The sequence below is a fragment of the Mugil cephalus genome, chromosome 15 (assembly GCF_022458985.1).
Source record: "Mugil cephalus isolate CIBA_MC_2020 chromosome 15, CIBA_Mcephalus_1.1, whole genome shotgun sequence".
Lineage (NCBI taxonomy): Eukaryota > Metazoa > Chordata > Actinopteri > Mugiliformes > Mugilidae > Mugil > Mugil cephalus.
The window spans coordinates 21983447-22004914 of record NC_061784.1 but is presented as its reverse complement, the minus strand read 5'-3'; the positions used below and the strand labels follow the sequence as shown (position 1 = coordinate 22004914).

The window sequence follows — 21468 nt, the reverse complement described above, 5'->3', positions numbered from 1 at the left end:
TCATGTGTTCTGGTCATTGAGGGCCAATGTGTAAATCAACATGTAGTCCAGGATGCATCACCAGACGCATTTTCAAAGCTGGACAGCAAAGGCTGGACATACTCGAACAGAGTAACCAATCTGCCAGTCTGTACTGCACTGCACTGCACTGACACTGTGTGAGGCTCAGAGAACAAGCGTGATTACTTCAATCCAAACTGATTAGCATGTGTCAGTCAAATTCAAATTGACCAGCAGATGAGTCGATGAATGATTTCCTCAGTCAGTTTACGCCACAGATCAGACTGTCAATGTGTCAATTCCACTCATGTGCAGACTTTGATCATTACACGCTGAGTTATTCGTGTGTCCATCATTTAATACCCGCACACCGAGACATCCAAAGCTCTGCTGGTAAAATGAGAGAGTCCACCGTGCCCCCTGCTTCTCTCGCTCTTTCTCCTTGACTGTTCCTCTTCCTGCAATCACGGATCATCCACGAACCACAGCTGTCTTTCTGAAAAACCCATCAGGACGTAATCTGAAAGTAGCTCAGCAGGATAATTACCATGTACATCTGTGTGTGTGTTACACAGCACACTTTGTGCACAATCGTTTTCATGGATATTTTTCAACTTGAAAACATATAAACTTGGATGCTTTGATATTTATTTTTGTAAGGGGGGAGCACATCTAAAGTGATAAACATCTCATACCAAGGTGTAGAGAGATTCATTACCTCAGGTGATATGGGTTTAGGGTTGTGCAAAGCATCCAGTATTTATATTCGAATAAAATTCAAATTAGGTGTGAAAAAAGTTTTTTTTTTTAGTTGCTTCTAATTTAGGATATGTAAATGTAAAAATAAGCATTCTTTAATTAGTCATTATAATAATAATGGATGTATATGTAATATTGGCTGATGTTTAGCGTTAGCATGCAGCTAACAGGTGATTTATTCTTGAAGGGGCAGAACATGACTGTGATGATGATTTGGTGCTCGTAGGTGACGATACTGAAGTGTCTTTGAGCAAGACAGTGACCCTCTGTGACTATAAAGTGCTTTGATAGATAGACCATTTACCATTACCACTACACAATAGTTTGAATTATCGAGCTAACGGATGCTATCTAAGACAAATGCTAATGAGAGAACCTGACAGCAGACGTCTCAATGCTAATAGAACGGAATAATCTCCAGGTCAAACTCTGCTTCCCAAATGTTATTTGTTGCCTCTGTTAAAAGAAGTTAAAAGAAGTTAAAAAAAAATCTATTCAACAAAACTAGTGATGCAGTTAAGTTGTTTTGTCCAGTCAGAACCTCCTCTGTTACAGAGTCAAGACTTTTCATCCCGACTCCTGAACGTCACTCAGTCCGGGCAGATGCACAAATATTTACTGCAGTCACATGACAAAAAGCAGCTTTTTGATAGGTTGTTCTCGAATACCACTAATTTTAAAACTATTTGTTCGGGTTCGGCTCCACCCCTGTATGGGTGAGTCTATTTGACTAATATTCAAATGTCCAAATTGTCCAAAACTGCCTCATGTAACACTCTAAACAAAAAGAACCAAGAACGAGGAATCATTTTCCAGAGCCACAGTCTCTCTGAAAATGCAACTGTTCAGAAGTTTAAGTGTCAGGTACCAGTAAGGCCTGGGCTGCTACGCTTAAGGAAGGCTAGATGGACCTTTTTGGATGGACTAAAAATCGTCTACCAAACCTACTGCCAATTTCTTTGTCACGCATGACAAAATACTCCAATGCTTGGCTATCCAGTAAAGGCCTGGCCTCAAAGACGACCCGATAATGACTTGGCACCCATCCTAACCTGTCTTAAATCTCATCGGGAGATTTACGGGACAGTGAGGGGAGAAAGCACATCTCTTTGAACAGAATCAGGGGGGCTGCAGCTGCTGCTTCAGCAAATGTTTTTTTTTTTTTTGCACATACAGATCAAGAAAGTGACAGGTCCTCATGGAGGAAAGCTTCATGGCAGTTTGTTTTAGGAGTGGCTATATACTCTATGTCAGTGTTGGTTTGTTGGTTTTAGGTTTCTGTAACCGCTTGTCCTGTAGAGCATAGTTCAACTGCAGGGAGGGTCGCAAAATGTTTGGTTGATAGACATCTTATATATATATATATATATTTCCCCCCCACAGATTAAATTTTTTTTCAAATACACATTAACATGAATCCAACTTATTTTAATAAAGGGATAAATGGAGGCAGAAGATGAGCGCCACACTAGTCCAGACCTGTCAATCTAAGCTTCCTGTACACAGTAGGCCACACCCCTGTCGCTGCTGAGCCAATCATAAGGCCGCATGTTACACGGTGACTCAGTTGTATATGTACCAGTTAGGTATGTTTATGTTTACGGCAGTTGCACGACCACTCTGCTGTTGCAAATGTTTGAAATGAAAAAAAAATTCAACCTGTGAATTATTTCAATACTTTCATACTGAATGCAAAATGATAATAATAATGTATAATGTATTTATTTATAAACTGCACTATGTTTAATACATAGTGCAGTTTATAAATACATATAATATATATATAGTAGGTAGGGGGTCCATACTTGGTCTCCATCAGTTTGGGTCCTTGGCCTGAAACACCTTCCATCACAGGGCTAACACACACAGAGACAGAAAACCATTCAGCATTGTTTATAAAGACTGTAAAAAATACTATTGAACTGCCCTTTCGTGACACTTATTTATTCCACACAAAAACATGTGAGATGGAAAAACTGTAGTTTATCAGCCGCTGTGGACACACACATATGTAAACTCTCTTCTACTCTCATTTTCAGAATGGAGTTTTAATAACATTTTGGATTACCTTGGAGCATTGTGTGTGCAACAATAAAATGAATCCTTGGGAATACGGTTTGGCTAATAAATGTGCGCGCAGCGTAAAGCAGGCCTCGTATGGACGCCATCAAGAGTGGGCTGTGTAAACACTCCAACACAGATAGTGTAGAGGGGAAGAAGTGCCAGCGATACGTGACTAACAGAGCATAACATTAACTGTCACATCCAATAGATCCGGTGACTGCAGGCAGAATGAGTGAGCGCGCACGCGTTGTGCCCTGCTGCAAAAAGAAGCAGGTAATGTTTTAAGTCAGCACTTTATGGCCAATAAACGTGTGTGTTTTCGATGATGATTGTGAGTGCGTCGTGTAGATCTGTGTGTGTGTGTGTGTGTGTGTGTGTGCGATCAGATGAGCACAAAGAGAGGGCAGCAGCTGTTCCATCCTCGGGGAAACGGCAGAGAGGGAAAACCTTCTGTCCTGGTTGCCATGGCAGCGAGAAACAAACAACCCCATCCGGTTCCAATAAGCGATAAATGTTGCTGATAGATGGAGGGAGAGCGAGGTGGATCTGGTTTGGGTTGTGCGTGAGTGACACGTAGAGAGGAGGAGAATAAATAGAAGGGCTGGGAGGAGAGGACAGCATGTCTGAAACAACACGCTTCATGCTGAAGGTTATTTGACATGTGTCAGAGGACTCGACCTGGCAACCTCCATCAGTCTTAGCTTTAGCACTTTAAATCAACCACAGGGTGTCGAAGTGCTGTACAGAAGAATAAATAAAAGACAGAACAACTCGCACACGGCATGAATATAAGATGAATTAAAAAGACAAAAGAATAAAATAAAATGAAAATCAAATCAATGTCTTACAGGGTGAAATGTCACGGAGAAGAGATGAGTTTTAAGAGGAGATTTAAAAGGAAGGACAAGGACGTAGTCTCTGATGTCTAATGTGCAGAATCAAATCATTCCACGTTTTAGGGGCTGCCACAGAGAAAGCCTGGTCCCCTCTGAGCCTGCGCTTAGATTTTGCCGCATGATGCCGCTCATTTTATTCTTTTTTTTATATGTGATTTAATGTCTGCGTAGATTTGTATCTACCTGTAACACAAGGTAGAGCAAAATGCACAATAAAATCACGTTTTAACCAGATGAGGAATACATTTTTAACGCTGTGCTCGAACCTGCATGATTCAAGGCTGCTGAGAGGAAATAATCGTAGCCTCTGTCTTAACGTCGTTTCGTTAGTGAGTTATCGATCCTGGAAGTTAAGTTGACAGAGCAATAACGATGCCGTCTATGTAAAAGTATCTCTCTCTGTCTGGAGTCCAAATCACAATAAAACTTGACTGAGCTAAACAGACAGAAAGACACTGAAACATAACTATTTAATAATTATCTCCATTAAAACAGAATGAATTTATTTTTTGCCCGCTCCAGTGCAATATGCTGAACGAGTGCTGATGAAGTAAAGGTGCTGGTTGTTGTCGGTGTCAGCGTCCTTGAAGGAATAACCAGGACATTTTAAGGTCTTAAACCATTTCAGGCTTGAATTTCTGTTTCATGTTCATTGGTAATTTTCTCTCTGTTTCTGTTTTTCCCACCACAGTCAATTTCGACCATTTCCAGATCCTGAGGGCAATAGGAAAAGGAAGCTTTGGAAAGGTAAGTCTGCATTAGTGTTTCCGGACTGTTTCCGATTCCATCAGAGCGGGTACAAAAGACAAAGAATTAAATTAGAATTTCATTAATCCCAAAAGGGTACAGTGCTTAAGTTCCCCGTGCAAAACAATAAGAAAATAAGTCTAATAAGTTACAGCAAAGGAGATGATAATGAGAAGGCAGCAGTAGAACACAGAGCATCCCAACAAATATACAAACAGTTCATCCAGTATTGAAACACCAATCGTGTATGTGATTCTTTGGCTTCAGCTGTTTCTGATTAATCGGAAAAATCATTAAATATTTGCTCACTAACACTAAAAGAGCACTAATATGTCTGTAGACCGGCGACTAGTTTGAGCTCCACGTGTTAATACATGCTAATAACAACATGTTGCAACTTGTTGTTACAAATAATATTACTTCCTGTCTCCTAGGCCGTACAGTTCCTATCATTAACGGTCCACTAAAGCTTTCCGGCGTTAACTTGCTTGAGAACAACCAGCAGAGTCTGAGCGGTCGTGTTCCGTCTTATCGTTACGCCACATGCAGCGCAGACTAATTCAGATCGGCACTTGCAGCGCATGAAAGCACATATAGACATGCATCCACGCATGCATGCGACACAGGCGACATCAGCGAGAGATAAGCGCTCTAATCACTGTAGATGGCAAGCTGTTCGATGGGAGGAGTGATGCGGTCAGGGTTTGGCTGATTAACTGAGCCAGCTGCTCCACAGATCACTCTCTTAGATAGCAGTAATCACTGGCTTATTGACGCTGCTAGCACAGACGAGCACGGCTACTATAAATACGGGGCATCACACCTCTGCATATTGAAAACAGGCGTCCGTCTATTATCAGACGGAGAACAACAACAGTTTGACGTGTACAGCACGTGCAACCGCAACCGCTCAGATCCCACAGCTGTGTCTGGCTGTTTTACATTAGTCATTCTTTAGATTTATTCATCCTTTCCCGCTGACATGCACTCGCCGACCTAATGACTGACCGTTTCTGAAATGCAACGTATACTGGTGTGAAAAGTTCTTAAAGAGAAGATTGAATTCACAGAGACAAAAGACAAATCGTTTAAAGTTTCCTTTACTGTCAGATTACTGGTTATTGCAGGAATGTTACATGGGTTCATGAGGCACATGCATTAAGTAAAGCCTTAGAAAACACACTAATCATTTTCCTGATGCGCCACTCCATACGTTTTACATGTTATTTACTGATGATTTAAAAAAAATCTGGAACACACCACGTTTTTAAAATGATAGATTATCGCTGGGGTGACTGGATGTTCTCTTTTTCCCAGATATGTCCTCTTTTTGACACCTAAAATGCATCAAACTCAGCCCTTGAAAGAGTTGTCTGTGGTTTTATTCTACTAGAGCAGTGGAGGGGCACCAGAGATCACAGCGGGTATGCGCCTAAACTTGTGGGATCTGAGCTCACCATCAGTTTTCACCTGTTTCATTTAATATGCAGGGAAATGGCAACTTCGGAAAAAAATTTGCTCTGAGTGGTCAAACTCAGAAGTTACTGCTTTCAAAATAACACGTTGGACACAGCCATTTTAATCAGAGTTTCCTTCATCAAAGTCAAAAAGACGGAGACTCAATTTACGAAGCTAAGAGAATGTGTCCTATATGCAAACAAAGGACTTAAAAGTAGTAAAAATAACAACAATATCTAATATTATTGCTATTGCTAAATTATTGCTAAATTGCTAACCCAGGCCGGTTCTCTCTAATGTTTCTTAGATACAAGTAGTGGGGGCTCCAAGGACCCACTGTACTAGGGCCTCGAACATATTTATATCCAATTTGCGTTGCGTGTTCTTTTCCAAAAACTGAACTCGCCAGCCTAATTATTGCAGAAAAAATGGGTTTCTCATGTTGACAGTGAGGATTTAATGGTCATTTTGTAAGAATAATGTGAGCTGTGTGTCAAAGTCACTGCATGCGTCTTTCTCTCCAACGCTGCAAAGCACTGAAGCGTTTCACAGCAATAAAGATTTTAACCCAATGTGATCTCATCAGGTCTGCATTGTGCAGAAGAAGGACACCAAGAAGATGTACGCCATGAAGTACATGAACAAGCTGAAGTGTGTGGAGCGGAATGAAGTGAGGAACGTCCTGAAGGAGCTGCAGATCATGCAGAACCTCGAACATCCTTTCCTCGTCAACTTCTGGTAAGCCACCGCGCTTTAATGAGTACTTGAGTGCGACATGTCTCTGTAAATGGCCTCACAGAGAGTTCGGGAGCTAGTTTTTGAATTCTTAAGATGACAGACTACACCGGTCAGGCATAACATTATGACCACCTGGCTAATACTGTGTAGGTCTCCCTTGTGCCTCTAGAAAACTCATGAGAGAATGGACCTGGGCCTTCTGAGGGAGTCCTCTGGTGTCTGGAAACAGGATGCTGTTAGTGGGGGGTCTTTGGGTCCTATGGGTTTCTTCTTCTCTCTTTTGGGAGATGAATTACCCTCAAAATAACAGATGGCAGATGTAAAACGCCCACTGCGTTCAAGTGGCATTGGATCATTAACACCAGGGGTTCCCACATTCTTCCCAGTGTAGGGTTGAAACTGAATCTGGAGGACGGGGGTCGTGGGCCAAACTGTTAATTTTACAGCAGTTTATGTTAAATGTGGGCGAATGGAGCATGCATGTTCAAAATAAACACTATCACAAAATCATTTTGAAAAACGAATTACTATATTACATTTAACACGATATTTAAATAGATTTTTTTTTAATTAACACAATTATCATCAATACCGGAATGGATCATCCCACAGATACTTGATGAGTTTGGAGGCCAGGTCAACACCTTGAGCTGTTCTTCATGTTCTTTTTAGGTTGTTCCTAAAGTGTTTTTGTTGTTGTTGTTATTCACTTCTGTGGTCATAGATTCTTCCATTCAATAACTACGTATACAAAAAGCTGCTGTGAAAATCAAATGCCTTCCATTTGGGGAGAACATCTCCACGAATACGGAGCAGCTTTTTGATGGATTTAGTCGCCTACTCCGTGTCACACATTTCACTTTTACGGCGTCTGCATCGTATTCATTAAATCACTGACTCTGCAGACACAAAGAAAGAGCATCAGGCGGCCGCGGGTCTCATCCTGAAAGGTGTTGACCATCAAGGAAGCCTCCGTCCATGTCATCTCACCCTTTGAAGCCGCTAAAAGGGAAATGTAGTTTGCTCACTGATCCAAGCTCAGCCTTTACGCTCATGACGCTCCTCTCTTGGCAGCTCCTCGTCTGCCCCACCGCAGTTAGGAGGGGGGGGTTTGGAAGTCTTTCCCTCGGCACTGAACACGCTTGTTCAAACTGTGAGTGCTAATCTAAGATGACTCATCAGGTACTTTTAAGCAACTCGTTCGTCATAATTTGAAAGCCAGAGTTTACAGAGCACCAGGAATCGTACTTTCGCGATGCCTGATAAGTACGGCTTGTTAAGTCTCCGTCTGAAAGGCGTCATTAATTCTTGATAAGCACTCCCACACTGCAACGTTCCAGAGAAGCCACCCTGGTTTTCTGTCAAGGGGGGGGGGGGGGGCAGCAGAAGTGGAGAGGAGGGGATGACTGTCCATAGATGAGGAATAATAGCCAAAGTCCCTGCTGTGCAGATTTCTAATATCAAAGCACATTTATTTACTATATATCTCCCAACAAAGACGCAGGTAGTATGCACAGTTAAGTGACATCATTTGACTTGTGGCGCCGATTCTTTCCAGTTTTTTTTTTTTCCTCCTCTTACTCTTTGTACTTTTTGCTTTGCTATCATCTCTGCACCTCCTCTTGTCTCGGATTTCCTTTTGCGAAAGCCACTCCGCCAGAATCAATGGCAGTCTTTTTAATAACCAGTGTAAGGGAAACAAGACAAAGTCGTCCCTCTGTGGGAGTGAATACATATAAACTGGAGCGCATTAAAAATAAAAAAGAGAGGCACATGAAAAGGCAGAAGAGCTACAAAGCCTAGTGGAGGTAGGGGAGCGCACAGCGTACAGACTCATCACACAAACTACGCGAGTTCTTGCTTCATTACTTGCTGCGTTGGACTAAAGAAAAAAAAAAGTTGGAAGTTAATGCTGCTGGCAGCGTAAACCCCCACCCCTCTCCTGAGTGGAGGTGATTTCCTCCAGAGATGTGCTTGGGTCAGCGCTGTGTGCCCACTCACCCAATCCTCCTCACCCCCTCCCCCTCTCGCTTTCTGTCCCTCTCACTATGTCGAGTTGGCATAAGTTATAATTGTCCTGAGTAAAGCGCTCAAGGTCAGAGACGGGGAGAGATTACCTGCAATGAAACGCACTGTCGCGATGTGCAGATCGATACCGAAATATCGATACTTCCGTTACCAGGTCTTTATGCTCTTCTCAAATCAAACATGCAACAGAGAAAATCAAATAACTGACAGGAACACGTCCTCCTCCTCCACACTAGGTGGCGATATGTGTCTTGTCAGCGAGCTAATACCATGTTAATACATCCTCCTTTCCAGTTGACTCATTACATTTTGTAATAAACAAGAGTTGATAGTACAGCTTTTTTAATCTCGTACGTAATGTGCGTGCTATTTATGGAGGAGATTAGATGGCGCTAGCTCTACGGTGCTTCTTCTACCGGCTCTGTTTACCTTCTTCTTCTTCTGCGACTGGCTTTCTTTTTGTTCTGGGGTCATACCAGCGGTTGTGGAGCATGTGTTGTCCAGTTAAAGTCTGATTAAGGCGTATACATGATGGAGAAAATCAATTTCTCTGTGTGTCTCTATCAGATAAGGAGAACTCTGGTTGGAGTGATGTGTTTGCATGCACTTAAATTGTCCAGTTAAAGTCGGATTAAGGCTTTTTTTTTTCATGTGCATGAAAATGTACTGACAGTAGAAAGTAACTAAACTATTAAGTTGTGGCAACACAACAAACCCTGTGAAACACCTCAGAAGATGTTAAGATGGCGTAATTTATTATAATGCTCTTATTATTTTACTTATTTCCCTTTTTAGTGTTTGAAACAGCATTTTCACATATTTTTTATGATTGTGTCTCTGTTTGGTTTAGGGTGTATTTACACAAAGTATCGCTATCAGATCGGTATCACCAATACCAGCCTGAATTTTACTCAGTATCGGATCGTAAAGAAAGACGCTGATATTGAACATCACCGCCGCAGCATTCAGAACCCCGCCCCCTCTGGTCTGCCCCCTCTCCCCTCTCATTCCTCCTCCATCCTCCCATTCATTCACTCGTCCACTTTCACCTTCCTCTTGTTTCTCCTCTTCTCCTCTCCTATTTCCCACCTGCTTCTTGGCTTCCTTTTCTCGCCCCACCACCTCCCTCCGTTTTTGCTGTCACTGCATTTGCCTCTGGGCACGAACTGGGATGTCTGCCTGCACGCTTGCAAGCGGCCAAACAACAATAAACTTGGAAGACAGGAGCAAAACAGAAACTAAGTATACGCATGCGTGCAGAGTCTGAGGGGATACTTAGTTCGAAGATTTCTTAACCTTTGGTACAACCAGTTTACTGATGAGACAGCAAGTCCCGCTGTGTAAGGGGAGCCTTTGTTGGCACTGAAGTGCTTTGAAACACAGGCCGCGGAAACACCTCCACTGTATATGACAGCGACTGCAACCAAAGATCCAGCTTTTAGTCTCGTCGCCTGCTTCAGTTGATCTGTGTGTTGATGGAGTAAATGTCAGGGAGGAAGAACGCTGCACGTTTGCTGTGATGTATGTGTCGAGGGCAGATTGCGTTATACGTTCTCTGCGAGCGGAAGAAAAACTGCACGTAATAATGTTTCCAAAGCCGTTTGTTTCACATATTTTAATATTCCACAATATCTACAATACCATCTGTTAAAACTAATTTGATCGAGAGGTGTGATATCAAAGTGACATTATTGGAATCGTGTTTCAGTGGTGCACCACTTCAGGGAAACTGTGCGCGTCTGGGCGTTAAAAGCCTTTTAGGTGTAATTTTATGGCAATGAATGACGCAGCAGACGGTGTCAGGGATGGCCAGCCCTTGACCGCGACCACACAATGTGAAATAACACGGCAATGTGAACACAAAAAGGGTAGTGATAGCGTGCAACATGACACGCCGCGTTACGCCTTTCAATGAGTGTTTTGAGTCTGTTAGACCTTCGACTCTTGTTACTCATTCGAGGAATATTCATGTTGAGTTGCACCTCACAATGAACCACGCAATCCAGATGTGCTACGACTCAAGGCCCTGAATGAATGGATGTTTATAAAAAAATGTCTAATCCTTAGGTCTTCAACTGGGGGTCTGTGACACCTAGGTGGTCTGCGGAGGTACTGCAGGGGGTCGAAAAATCTCTGGTTATATATATATATATACAGTATGTTATATATTTTTTTTCTTTTGCTTTTTCCCCACACTTTCTCCCCACCAAATATCCATTTATTTTTATTTCAAACAACAGCACCCTACTGTTGCACGTGTTTGAAATAAAAATAAATGGATATTTGAACCTGTGTATTATTTGAATAATTAATGGAAAATGATACTAATGTGGATTTATAAGCACTAGGATGAGTTTAATATAGAAAACCTATAGTAGGTAGGGGGTCCCTGCCTAATCTCCCCATCAGATTGAGGGTCCTTGTTTTAAAAAACATTTAAAAAAAAATATAGGAAAATGCATAATCAACCAAATGTTGCGACCCCCCTGTTGAAGACCTATGCTTTAAATGAAAATGTAGACAAATTATTTTACGTTATGTTTGAATTCCGAATGGAATAAAGTTTAAAAAAAAAAAGAGAGAAAGAAAGAAACATAACAATAATACAATTTCCATTCAAAGCTCCTTCCAACAAATTCTATAAGACACTCTATGTTAATGGCATCTCCCATGTGAAAGCTCTTTTGACTTGACTCTTCCATGGGACAAATATTGCTATGATGCAACGTGGCCAAAGAAAACAATACCATTCAAAGAAAGAAACAGAGCGTTACGTCACTTTAACAGACGTAACATTGTGCATTAAGAGCTTAAATCGCTTTAGGGAGTCCCCCTTTTATGCTTATGTAATCTTACTAATGCATTACATTTCTATGCAGAGCGAGACATCATTCAAAGCGTGTGTATTTTTATTCTCAGAAAACCAAACTGTAGCACTATTATGTCTTAAACAAGGCAATGCTCTTCTCAAAAATAGCCAAGAGCAGTGTGTCCCCCGCCCTCCCCAACGGACTCTCAAATAAAAGGTCAAGCAAACCAGTCACATTGTGCCGTGCAGGAAATGGTTTCCTTAAGTTTTGAGTTTGAATGGAGTTAACCTCGTATCATTCCAGGCTTTTTGCAAAAAAGAAAAAAGAAAAGGAACGCCACCTATTTAGTAAAGTAAATTTAATGCTGTTCATGAACATGTTGGAGCTTCTGCAGGATCTTGGTCTCTTTTGAAAGCCAAGACTCTGAAGTTTCTATCACAAATGTCAGTCTAAGTGGTTTTGTTCTTGACTAATCAAAGTTGGCACACATTTAAAAAAAATAAGAAGCTTTTGTTTTAAAAAAAAAACGTGTTGGTTGAATCATATAATGACTTTTATCAGTGAAATCAGAAGAATATGACATATCGTATGCAGCATTTAGAGCTGTGATAGGTTCAATGAGTTGCTTCCGATATCACGAGGACTGTGAGCGTGTAATAATCAGGTCTAAACGTTGTCCTTGTGATTCTGGGAAATGTGCACGTCACATCCTTATTTTCATTTTAACACTGCAGGAGCTGAAGTGCGTTAGAAAGCAGCATGTCAGCATGTGAAGCATTTGGCCTGATGTCAAGGTGACCCACTGGAACAGAAGGAATATCTTTTTTCCTGTTCTTGCCACTCCACGTTACCGCCTAAGTGTTAGCTCCTTGGTAGAAGTAAAAACACGAGTGGAAAGAAATACTGAACTCAAAAATGTATTTTATTTAAAAATACGTTCCACTGATAAATCCCCTCCAGAAACTATAAACTGTGAGCGGAGCCATATATCACACGGACATGCATGATATTCTCATGCTTTTTTTTTTTTTTTTTTTGTAATGGATGTGCGTATTGGAAAGGCAGTGCAGCCATGCGTGGGTGCTCAGGGAGTCACAGACTGATGGGAGCCGTCAGTCAGAGGGAGGCGTTTGGAGATGAGGAGGGAGGAAGGTCGGAGGGCTGTCGGCATCGATCCAACGTGTCACAGTCTGAGCAGCGTTCGTTTCAGCGAGGTGCTGTGGTCAGACAGTGTGTGTGCGTTCCCCATAATCGCCTCAATCAGTTTCACAAATTACAGTTCAGAATATATTTAGTTTATCGACTTCACTAAAGGGAGGAATCATCCGTCCTACTACTCATCCACGGCTGATGAGTGGTTGTTATATTTTGGTATTTACTTTAAGGATTAGAAGCACCAGGTCCTGACATTTCCCCATTAGATCCTGCCTTGTATCCATAGCGAGCTCACAGATGGAGCTCTGCGGACCGAGGCGTCACATCATTTTTGCGAGTTAAGTGAGTGCAGTGGTTGGACAGCTGGCGTAAATCGGTGGCTCCCATTGGTCAGGATTAAGGTTTAATAGCACCTTAAGTTTAGTGTTTCCTTTGGTAATTTTGAAATGGTTGCTGCTTAAGTTTTACACATCTGCTTTTTTAACAGAGGGAAGGGTGCTTCCCCTTAGTAATGCATTATAATTATTATTATTATTATTTTTAAAGGAACTGTTACCATTAGCCCGTTAGCTTGTGAGCCACCTGTGGCTTGTGGAGTCTTCTATTACTGAAGTGGCCCGAGGTGCCTCTTCTTCTAAAAGCTCCACACAGGATGCGCTCCCATCAGACGGCCTGCCTGCCTGGAGGCCACCAGCGGGTCACATTGAAATGCACATGTGGCCGAGCAGATATAGGCACTGAAAGGGGAAAAAAAAAAGGGTTGAGATAAGAGTAGTGGTTACAGGCGACTAACAGACAAGAGAGACCGAGAGAACGGACAAGAGCAAACAAGCTCGCTACAGAGAGAGACGCAGAGACGCAGAGACAGAGACCGGGCTCGGTGCCAGGAAGGCTGATGAAGAGTCTGCGCCTCTTCGACATAATGTACAGGTGCAAAGCCGCAGCCTCACTGCTGCTTTCTGCTCTCTACCCAGAATCAAACAACAGCTGCTAATGGATGGTTGAGAATTTACTCTGGTCTTTTTCAGTCCATCGCAGGTGCAACATAAAAATGGAGACAGACGACTCGCTGGGTTGTGGGTCATAGCACTTTATGTATAAGTTAGCATTAAACACTGCAAAATCCCATTTTCACACTTTTCTTTTTTTTTTTATGCACATGTTCCTGTTGCAGTTGTAGCAAACTAATGTGATATACATCACTGTGCAAAAGGCAGGTGTGAAAAAATGCTCCAAAGTATGGATGCTTTCCAAAATGGAAGTGTTAATAGTTTATTTTCACCAATTAACAAAATGCAGTGAATGAACAGAAGAGAAATCTAAATCAAATCAATATCTGGTGTGACCATCCTTCCAGACAGCATCAGTTCTTCTACTTGCACACAGTTTTTGAAGGAGCTCGGCTGGTAGGTTGTTTCAAACATCTTGGATAATTAACCACAGATCTTCTGTGGATGTAGGCTTCTTCAAATCCTTCTGTCTCTTCATGTAATCCCAGTCACACTCCATGTACTCTGAAGATAGTTCTTAATGACCCTGGCTGTGTGTTTGGGGTCTTTGTCCTGCCGCAGAATAAATTTGGGACGCCTCCCTGATGATGGATCTGGAAGTATCTGCCTGTATTTCTCAGCTTTGAGGACACCATTAATCCTGACCGAATCCCCAACTTCATTTACAGAAATGCAGCCCCAAACTTTCAAGGAACCTCCACCATGCTTCACTGTTGCCCGCAGACACTCATTATTAAGCCCAGAGCACCTGCTGCCATTTTTCTGCACCTTAGTTCCTATGTTTTTGTGCATACGTGAGTCTCTTGGCCTTGTTTCCATATGAGAGGAATGGATTGTTGGCTGCATCTCTTCCATGAATATCGCTTCTTGCCAGACTTCTCCAGACAGTAGATGGGTGAACCTGGGTCCCTCTGGTTTCTGCCAGTTCTGAGCGGATGTCTCTGCTGGACATCTTCACATTTCAACGAGAAATAAGCTTGATGTGTTTTTCATCTGCTGCAAGTTTTCTTGGCCGACCGCTGCGTCTACGCGTCTACAAGATTGATGCTGGTTTGAACCCAAAGGGTAGTGACACCAGATATTGATGTGACTTGTACATTGATAAAAATACATTTTTGAAAGCATTCTTAATTTACAGCTTTTAATTCCACACCCGCTTTAAGTTTTTGCACAGTACTGTAGATTAAACTATACTGTATATCATCAATCTTAACATCAGTGTCAGGATGCCTGTTTTTCTATCATTATTATTATTTATTTTTTTTAATCTGGTTATTCAGGAGGTGATTTGTCCAGCATTTGATGGTTTTCAGTCACGCTTCCCACATAAAACCACGAATGAGAAGGCGCCTCTTAAATCACATTAGTCATGTCGCCTTATTAACGGAAACTCAAGTGAACTTAGGTGGCCCGAAGCCTACCTGCGGCGGACAACTTAATCAGTGCCATGTCTAATTCATTTGGACAGCGGTGGCGGCGGGCCACTCGGGATTCAATTCATATTCAAACATCACCCAAGAGCCGTGTCGCCATGGTCAGAGGTCGAGCGAGAGAGGGAGGTAAAGAGGAAATGTTGGAGACCAAGCTACACTCTAAATGGATTGCAGGTATCGCTGGGAGAGCATGGAATAGAAAGCTCAATTAGCACCGGGTCGGTTAGTTACAGGTATGTTGTTGAATAGCAGATATAATACCAAAAAAAGTAGTTTTCATACTGCAGTGTCTTCTCATAGAATCTTGAAAAACAGTACTCACACAATAGGATGCAGTGAAGCAGCATAAAGTGAATAAACTTTAGTGCACGTGTGTTTAAAACCGTTCCATAAAGGCCTTCGTGGCGGCTTATTTCCTGAGCAACAACAACGTGAGATATTGCTCAGTCTTGATTACTCGGAAGACTTTACCCCCCGTCAGTGACGGCCGAGCCCATTCAGCTTTTACCACCTCGTGTTTTTTGATTGAAAGACTATTGGGACAGACAACATGGGAACCTCAGCCAGGCATGAGAGTTGGTTTTCTACTCGATTAAACTGGTTTCACGGAGGACTCGACTCTGCTATCGATTGACTTGATGGCTTTGCTGCCCCTCCGTCCATAACAGCAACGCCATCTTCCCCAGCCAAAGGTCTGAATTCATCTTGCAGATACGTAGGGAGGGAAGAAGGAGCCACTGTCACAATCCAATACACGACACAATATTTGTTTTTCATAACAATGTCCAATATATTTTCAGGTCTGCGATATGAGCAACTCTGAACTGTTTACACTGCACAGCCTCAGTGAGTTTACCCCAAGACCATGTCCTGGCACATTTTGTCTGTTCATATATATTGTATGTATTTAGTATTTTTATTTTTATTTTTTTAGTAATTAATTGTATTATACCCTTTTAAAATGTTTAAATTTAAACTTGACTCCAGGAAACATACCGGAATTCTAATGTATCTGTGCTAAATGGCAAAAATTAAAAAAAAAAGGAATTTATTTGCACCATAATACAGACACAATAACGTAGAAGAGAAAACTAAATTAAAAAAAACAACATGCGTAAAGTGCCTGAGGAATAAAAAAGGCTTTATAAAAAGGAAATCCAGTTAAAGACATGAAACGTAAGAAACAACCTTGGTTCTGCTTGGCTGAGAAGCAAAACTTTGGTCAGTGCAGTTAGAGGCATAAATTATAAATGAATGTAAAGAAGAGCAATGTGAACTCTTAAATTTGATCAAGGTTATTTTAGATAATTCCAGTTCATGAAAATAAACCCAGGTCTGCAGTGTCTCTCAAAGGATCGACTCAGGGCATCTCAAGCAACAACAAACAAAATAATAAACCAGAATATAAAGATTAGAAAACTACGTTCAATTATCTTGTAACAATTAAATAAACTGCAGTTTTTTTTTCTGAAGGTGCTGCAGTATTTTTTTTTTCTTTACCAAGAAAAGGGAGCAATTACGTCCAGTGTGTGGCTCCTAAATGCTTGCGACAGCAGCCACTTGGACTCTCCGCCACCTTAACTAACTCTGCTGCATTAGAGGTATTTACAACAATGTGTGTGCGTGTGCGTGTGTGTGTGTGTGTGTGTGTGTGTGTGTGTGTGTGTGTGTGTGTGAGGGCGAGAGACAGAGGGAGACAGACACGGTGAGAGAAATAGGCCAAAAATGAGAGCAAGGGAGAGGGAATGACAGGAAAAGACAGTTAATCAAAAGATTAATAGAGAAGAGTAAAACGGAGCCAGTCCAGCAAACAAACTGCTGCCTGACTCACAATAAACCACACAAAGGCCTGTTTTCCTTATCTTGGTTTATAGGTTTTTAGGGAGTTTTTTTTTTTAGCTTTTGTTATCACATTTTCAGTCATTAATATTTTATACACGTTGAGTTTTGCTTTTATTTTTTAAACACAGTTTTGCATGCTTGGACTCACGCTGTTGCGCCTCAGTGAATGTTAATTCACTCTTTTCGTGCTCGAGCCCGAACGACACAATTTACCTCAAATCACTGAACAAGCTGATGAAGAATTTCCCTTTTTTAAAGTGTGTGCTTCACATGGAGTACGGGGCTCTGTGGGTATGTGGGAGGAAACTATGAACACAGTTTGAAAATACAAATCCTGAATCAGCAAAGTGCAGCGTTGCTTTTGATATTTAAGAAAATGTGATGAGTGTTTGATGTGGATCCAACGTAACCTTTCTCTGATCTCCCACTCTGTTCATTCATTTACACCCCCCATAACTTCTAATGACAGATCTTCATAGACTCCTCATGCGTGTCCATGCTTTTCAGAATATTTCCAAATTATCTGCAAGGGACATACACTGATCAGCCACAAGATTATGACCACTGACAGGAGAGCATCTCGTGACAGTTCAGTCTTCTGCCGGGAAACTTTTGGACCTGATATTCATTTGTGTGAATGCTATTTAGACAAATCACCCCCCCATGACACTCCTTGATGGCAGGCAAGGTTAGAGCTCTAATAGTCTGCTGATTAACTCGTATCAGTCACACACTTATTCTTTTCTCATTGTGCATCATCGTCCTAAGACCAAGCATCCTCACAAAAAAAAGAGCTACTGTCTAAAACTAATTAGGGACCCATTACTTATTTAAAGGTAAGTTATTTACATGAGAGCAGAGGTATAAATTATCCAATACACAATGTCTTTAGGGTATTTTGTTGAGCTTTATTAACAGCAACTAGTAGAGAACGTTAACGGCATCCCAATTTCTCCAAATTCCAAATTCACAGGATGACACATAGAGACGCAGAAGGCCCATGTCCATTCTCTGATTAGTCACAACCCTCTTGGAGGCACAAGTGAGACCTACACCGTATTATACTTCCGTCTTCTCACGGGCCGTTTCGTATCAACTGTTTGTGTGTTGCTCCAGCCCAGTTACAGTCTGGCTGTTAAGGGAAACTACAGCAAGTAGAGATGATGTGACACGTTACCTGATTTATTTGGAGCTCGTTACTCATTTAAAAGGCAGATCTCTGACACTAGCCAGACACTAGCTGTGAGCACAGGTGCAGCTGCTCTGCCTGACTGTGACGCTGATGCTGCGGCTGCATATGGTTTTTGTCTGGAGACGGTTTGCTGTTGTGGTGCAGTCTGTGGTGTTGCAGCGCTACTTGAACCTACAGTGCTCTGGAAGATAATAAAATAAAATCCGCAGCAATGTGTTTTATGCGTCTATGCAGCTCTTTGTCAAACATGCATCTACGGGACGGCTTTTTTGCAGATAGTCTTTCCACGCTCCGAGGCCATTGGAATTCAGATGTTAAGTGGTCTCAGCATTATCTGAGCCTCAGCAGACAGTTTGGAGTCAGCTCAATCAATCCCCATCCGTCCATCCAGCGCAGAAACGCACCACCGTCACTTTATTGGTGAAGGCCCTAGAGGAAGGGAGTTCACCAACGTGGCAAAAAACTACTCTTGGTCATTCAGCATTGAGCCTGAGCCAAGCTGAAGATCCTGACTGCCAGCAGAAACCCCCCATGGATTCTTTGCTGAGATAAATAAAAATAAATCACTAGTCAACACGGAACACATCTAAGAAGTTTGCAGTGAAATCGAAGCCTGTTTTACTTCAGATTCAGAAAACACTGATGAAACTGAGAAGGACAATAGCTTTTTAGATTTTGATGTTTTGGAGATAGGAGGTATTTGTGTTGCAGAATGAGCTGCTTCAGTTGTTTTTTATGTAAACTGATCAGGCCTAATATATCTATAGGTTGTAACAAGGTTTTCAACGATGCAACATAAATAAAGGTGCAAATAATGTTACTAACTTCCTGTCTTAAAAGGTGTGATTTGCCTGAGAAACGCAAGTTGGCATGAGTTCGGTTTGTTATCCTGTTTTATATCTTATGGGAAAAGGTGATGTATATTTTATATTTAAATGTTGGAGTAATCCAGAAAGTTGGAACAAGTAAAATCTGCTCATTTAAACTCCTCAGTTCTAGATTTTATTGCAGCTTATTCTTCTTCATTTAAACCCTTTGTCCACATTAGTGGACACTTTAGGCTGCCATCTAGTGGTAGCAAATGTTAAAACTTATTTATTCATGCTTGTCAATGTTTCTAGTTTAGAGAAGATTATCGGGGCCACCCAAAAACATTAGAGGAGGTAAATGTTTTTTTCCATCATGCACTTTGAGAAGAACCTGGAAATTTTGAAAAAAAGACGAAACTTCAACTTTTTTGTATTTTGATTTTTTTTCTTGAAATTTTGATGAAATTATGATGAAAAAAAATCAACCTCCTTTAATTTTTTTCTTTCCCATGGATGGCCCTAATAGTCTTCCATATTAGTTTGATATGACACGCAAATTTAACTAATTAGCAATTTTTTGCTAATTACCAAGTACTCGTTTGAGGATGTTGGGACTTAATTGTTTCCAATTCTGTCATTGTACAGCCATGTTCAGGTATTAAAATAAACAGATGTTTATTTTGTCACACATTGGTGACTACTATAATATAAATAATGAAATACTGTAATCCCAGTGTCCACATATGAGGACATTTTTTTTTTTTTCAAAAACTACTGCTTCCTGTTCAGTGATGATGCTGAGGTTTTATATGCCTTAGGTCCTACCTTGAAGAAAACACATGCCAAATAATAGCTCGGGTCTCAGGAGGTTAAATAACCATTTAGTTTTGAAAGCTCCCCATTGACCTTCCACTCCTGTGCATCCTACTTTCCAACATTTCCTTTCTCTACGTCCTTGCTGCTGTCCTGCCATGCCCGTGGCCCAGTTCTTCACTCCAACTCGTCTTCCCCTGCAGGTATTCGTTCCAGGACGAGGAGGACATGTTTATGGTGGTTGACTTGCTCCTGGGAGGAGACCTGCGCTACCACCTCCAGCAAAACGTCCACTTCTCGGAGAGCACTGTCAAACTGTACATCTGTGAACTGGCCCTAGCTCTGGGATACCTACGCACCAAACGCATCATACACAGGTGAGAGGTTTTTTACATAATTTCCTTCCATTTGTTTGTAGTTAAATAAACAGTATGTTCTTCCTTAACCTTAAATAATGCAGGGGACCATGTATTTCTCTTCGAGTCTATATAAAATACTATGAGAGAAATAGTCTGTGACTGGTTGCAACCCTTTCTGTTCCCCTGCCTTGTTTTATTTATTTTTTTTCTCCTTGGTTGTCCACTTCCATATCATTTTCTAATATGAGAGCTCCACCACTGCGCAGAAAGGTCAGGATGTCTTGACATGAAGGTCACACCTGACACAACAGTTTACCCTGAGCTGCAGACCGTGGCCCATCATCAAATTAACCAGTTCTGTCTATGCGGCTGTATTGAGGCCGTGTTTAATTTGTAAAATGCAGGTTAAGTGCTTTTTCGGCAGAATTATGTACTGTTATAGCAGAGCAACAGACTCACAGGGCCAAGAATGTTATTAATTTAAGTTGCTGAAGAGACTCAAAGTGCTCAGACTGCCCAGTTACAGCCAAGGGTTGAAACATTCAAAACTGCAACTCCGTTTTAAGAAGAAGCTAATTTTGTCATCTTACAACATGACGCTGCAGTTCCCAAACACATTTGCCTCAGTGACAGTGACGATTCAGCATTTACCTTGAACCAAATTTACATTAATATAAACTCAAAGTCCCTTTTCTTTAACGCCAATGCAGTTTTTTATTCACTGAATAATTCAAGACATCATCCGTCAATGCATATATAATATAGATAACCCCAAAAAACAGATTTGGGCTGGCAATATGAACAGGGCATTAAGTGCAGTTCATAACTGCGGGACTAGATGTACCTACCGTATTTCCTCTAATAATAGTGGCCTGTATTCAGTTAATAGCTGGGTCTCTTGTAATGGCCAGAGATGTGGTTTACAGGAACAAATAAAGGCCGGCCTCAAATACCGGGTGCACTAGCCAGCCAATCATAGATGTAGTAACACACAGGTACCACAGGGGGCAGTAGCTACATTTGAAGTGACACATGAACCCAGATTTTCAACAAAATGCTGTCGAAACAACAGAGAGCTTTAACAACAAAGAAGAAAACTTGACGTAACTTCAGGGAGGGGAAACTGCGAAACGCTTTAATATTGACCCGCGAAGAATATAATGTTATGACACTGAGGCGGTTACGCTCTGGTATGTTATGGTGTAGTATTTTTTTTTCTTTCGTGTGTCATGTGTTCACAACATTTTTTACTGGTTGAGAGAGGAATTAATGTGGCAGATTGACTAAGGATGGACTATTTTACCGTGATGATGAGTAAATATTGTAGAATAATCCCACACTAGTAGTAAAACAGG

General features: G+C 41.4%; 1 protein-coding gene across 1 annotated transcript in view; it reads left to right on the top strand.

Annotated features, from left to right (window-relative positions):
• The window catches only part of stk32a (serine/threonine kinase 32A), a 65967-nt gene that overhangs the window by 5346 nt on the left and 39153 nt on the right, over positions 1-21468 (top strand). The window contains exons 3-5 of the mRNA XM_047608050.1: positions 4411-4466; positions 6511-6662; positions 19958-20131. Of these exons, the coding sequence (XP_047464006.1) occupies positions 4411-4466; positions 6511-6662; positions 19958-20131 (382 nt within the window). The remainder of the gene's footprint in view (positions 1-4410; positions 4467-6510; positions 6663-19957; positions 20132-21468) is intronic.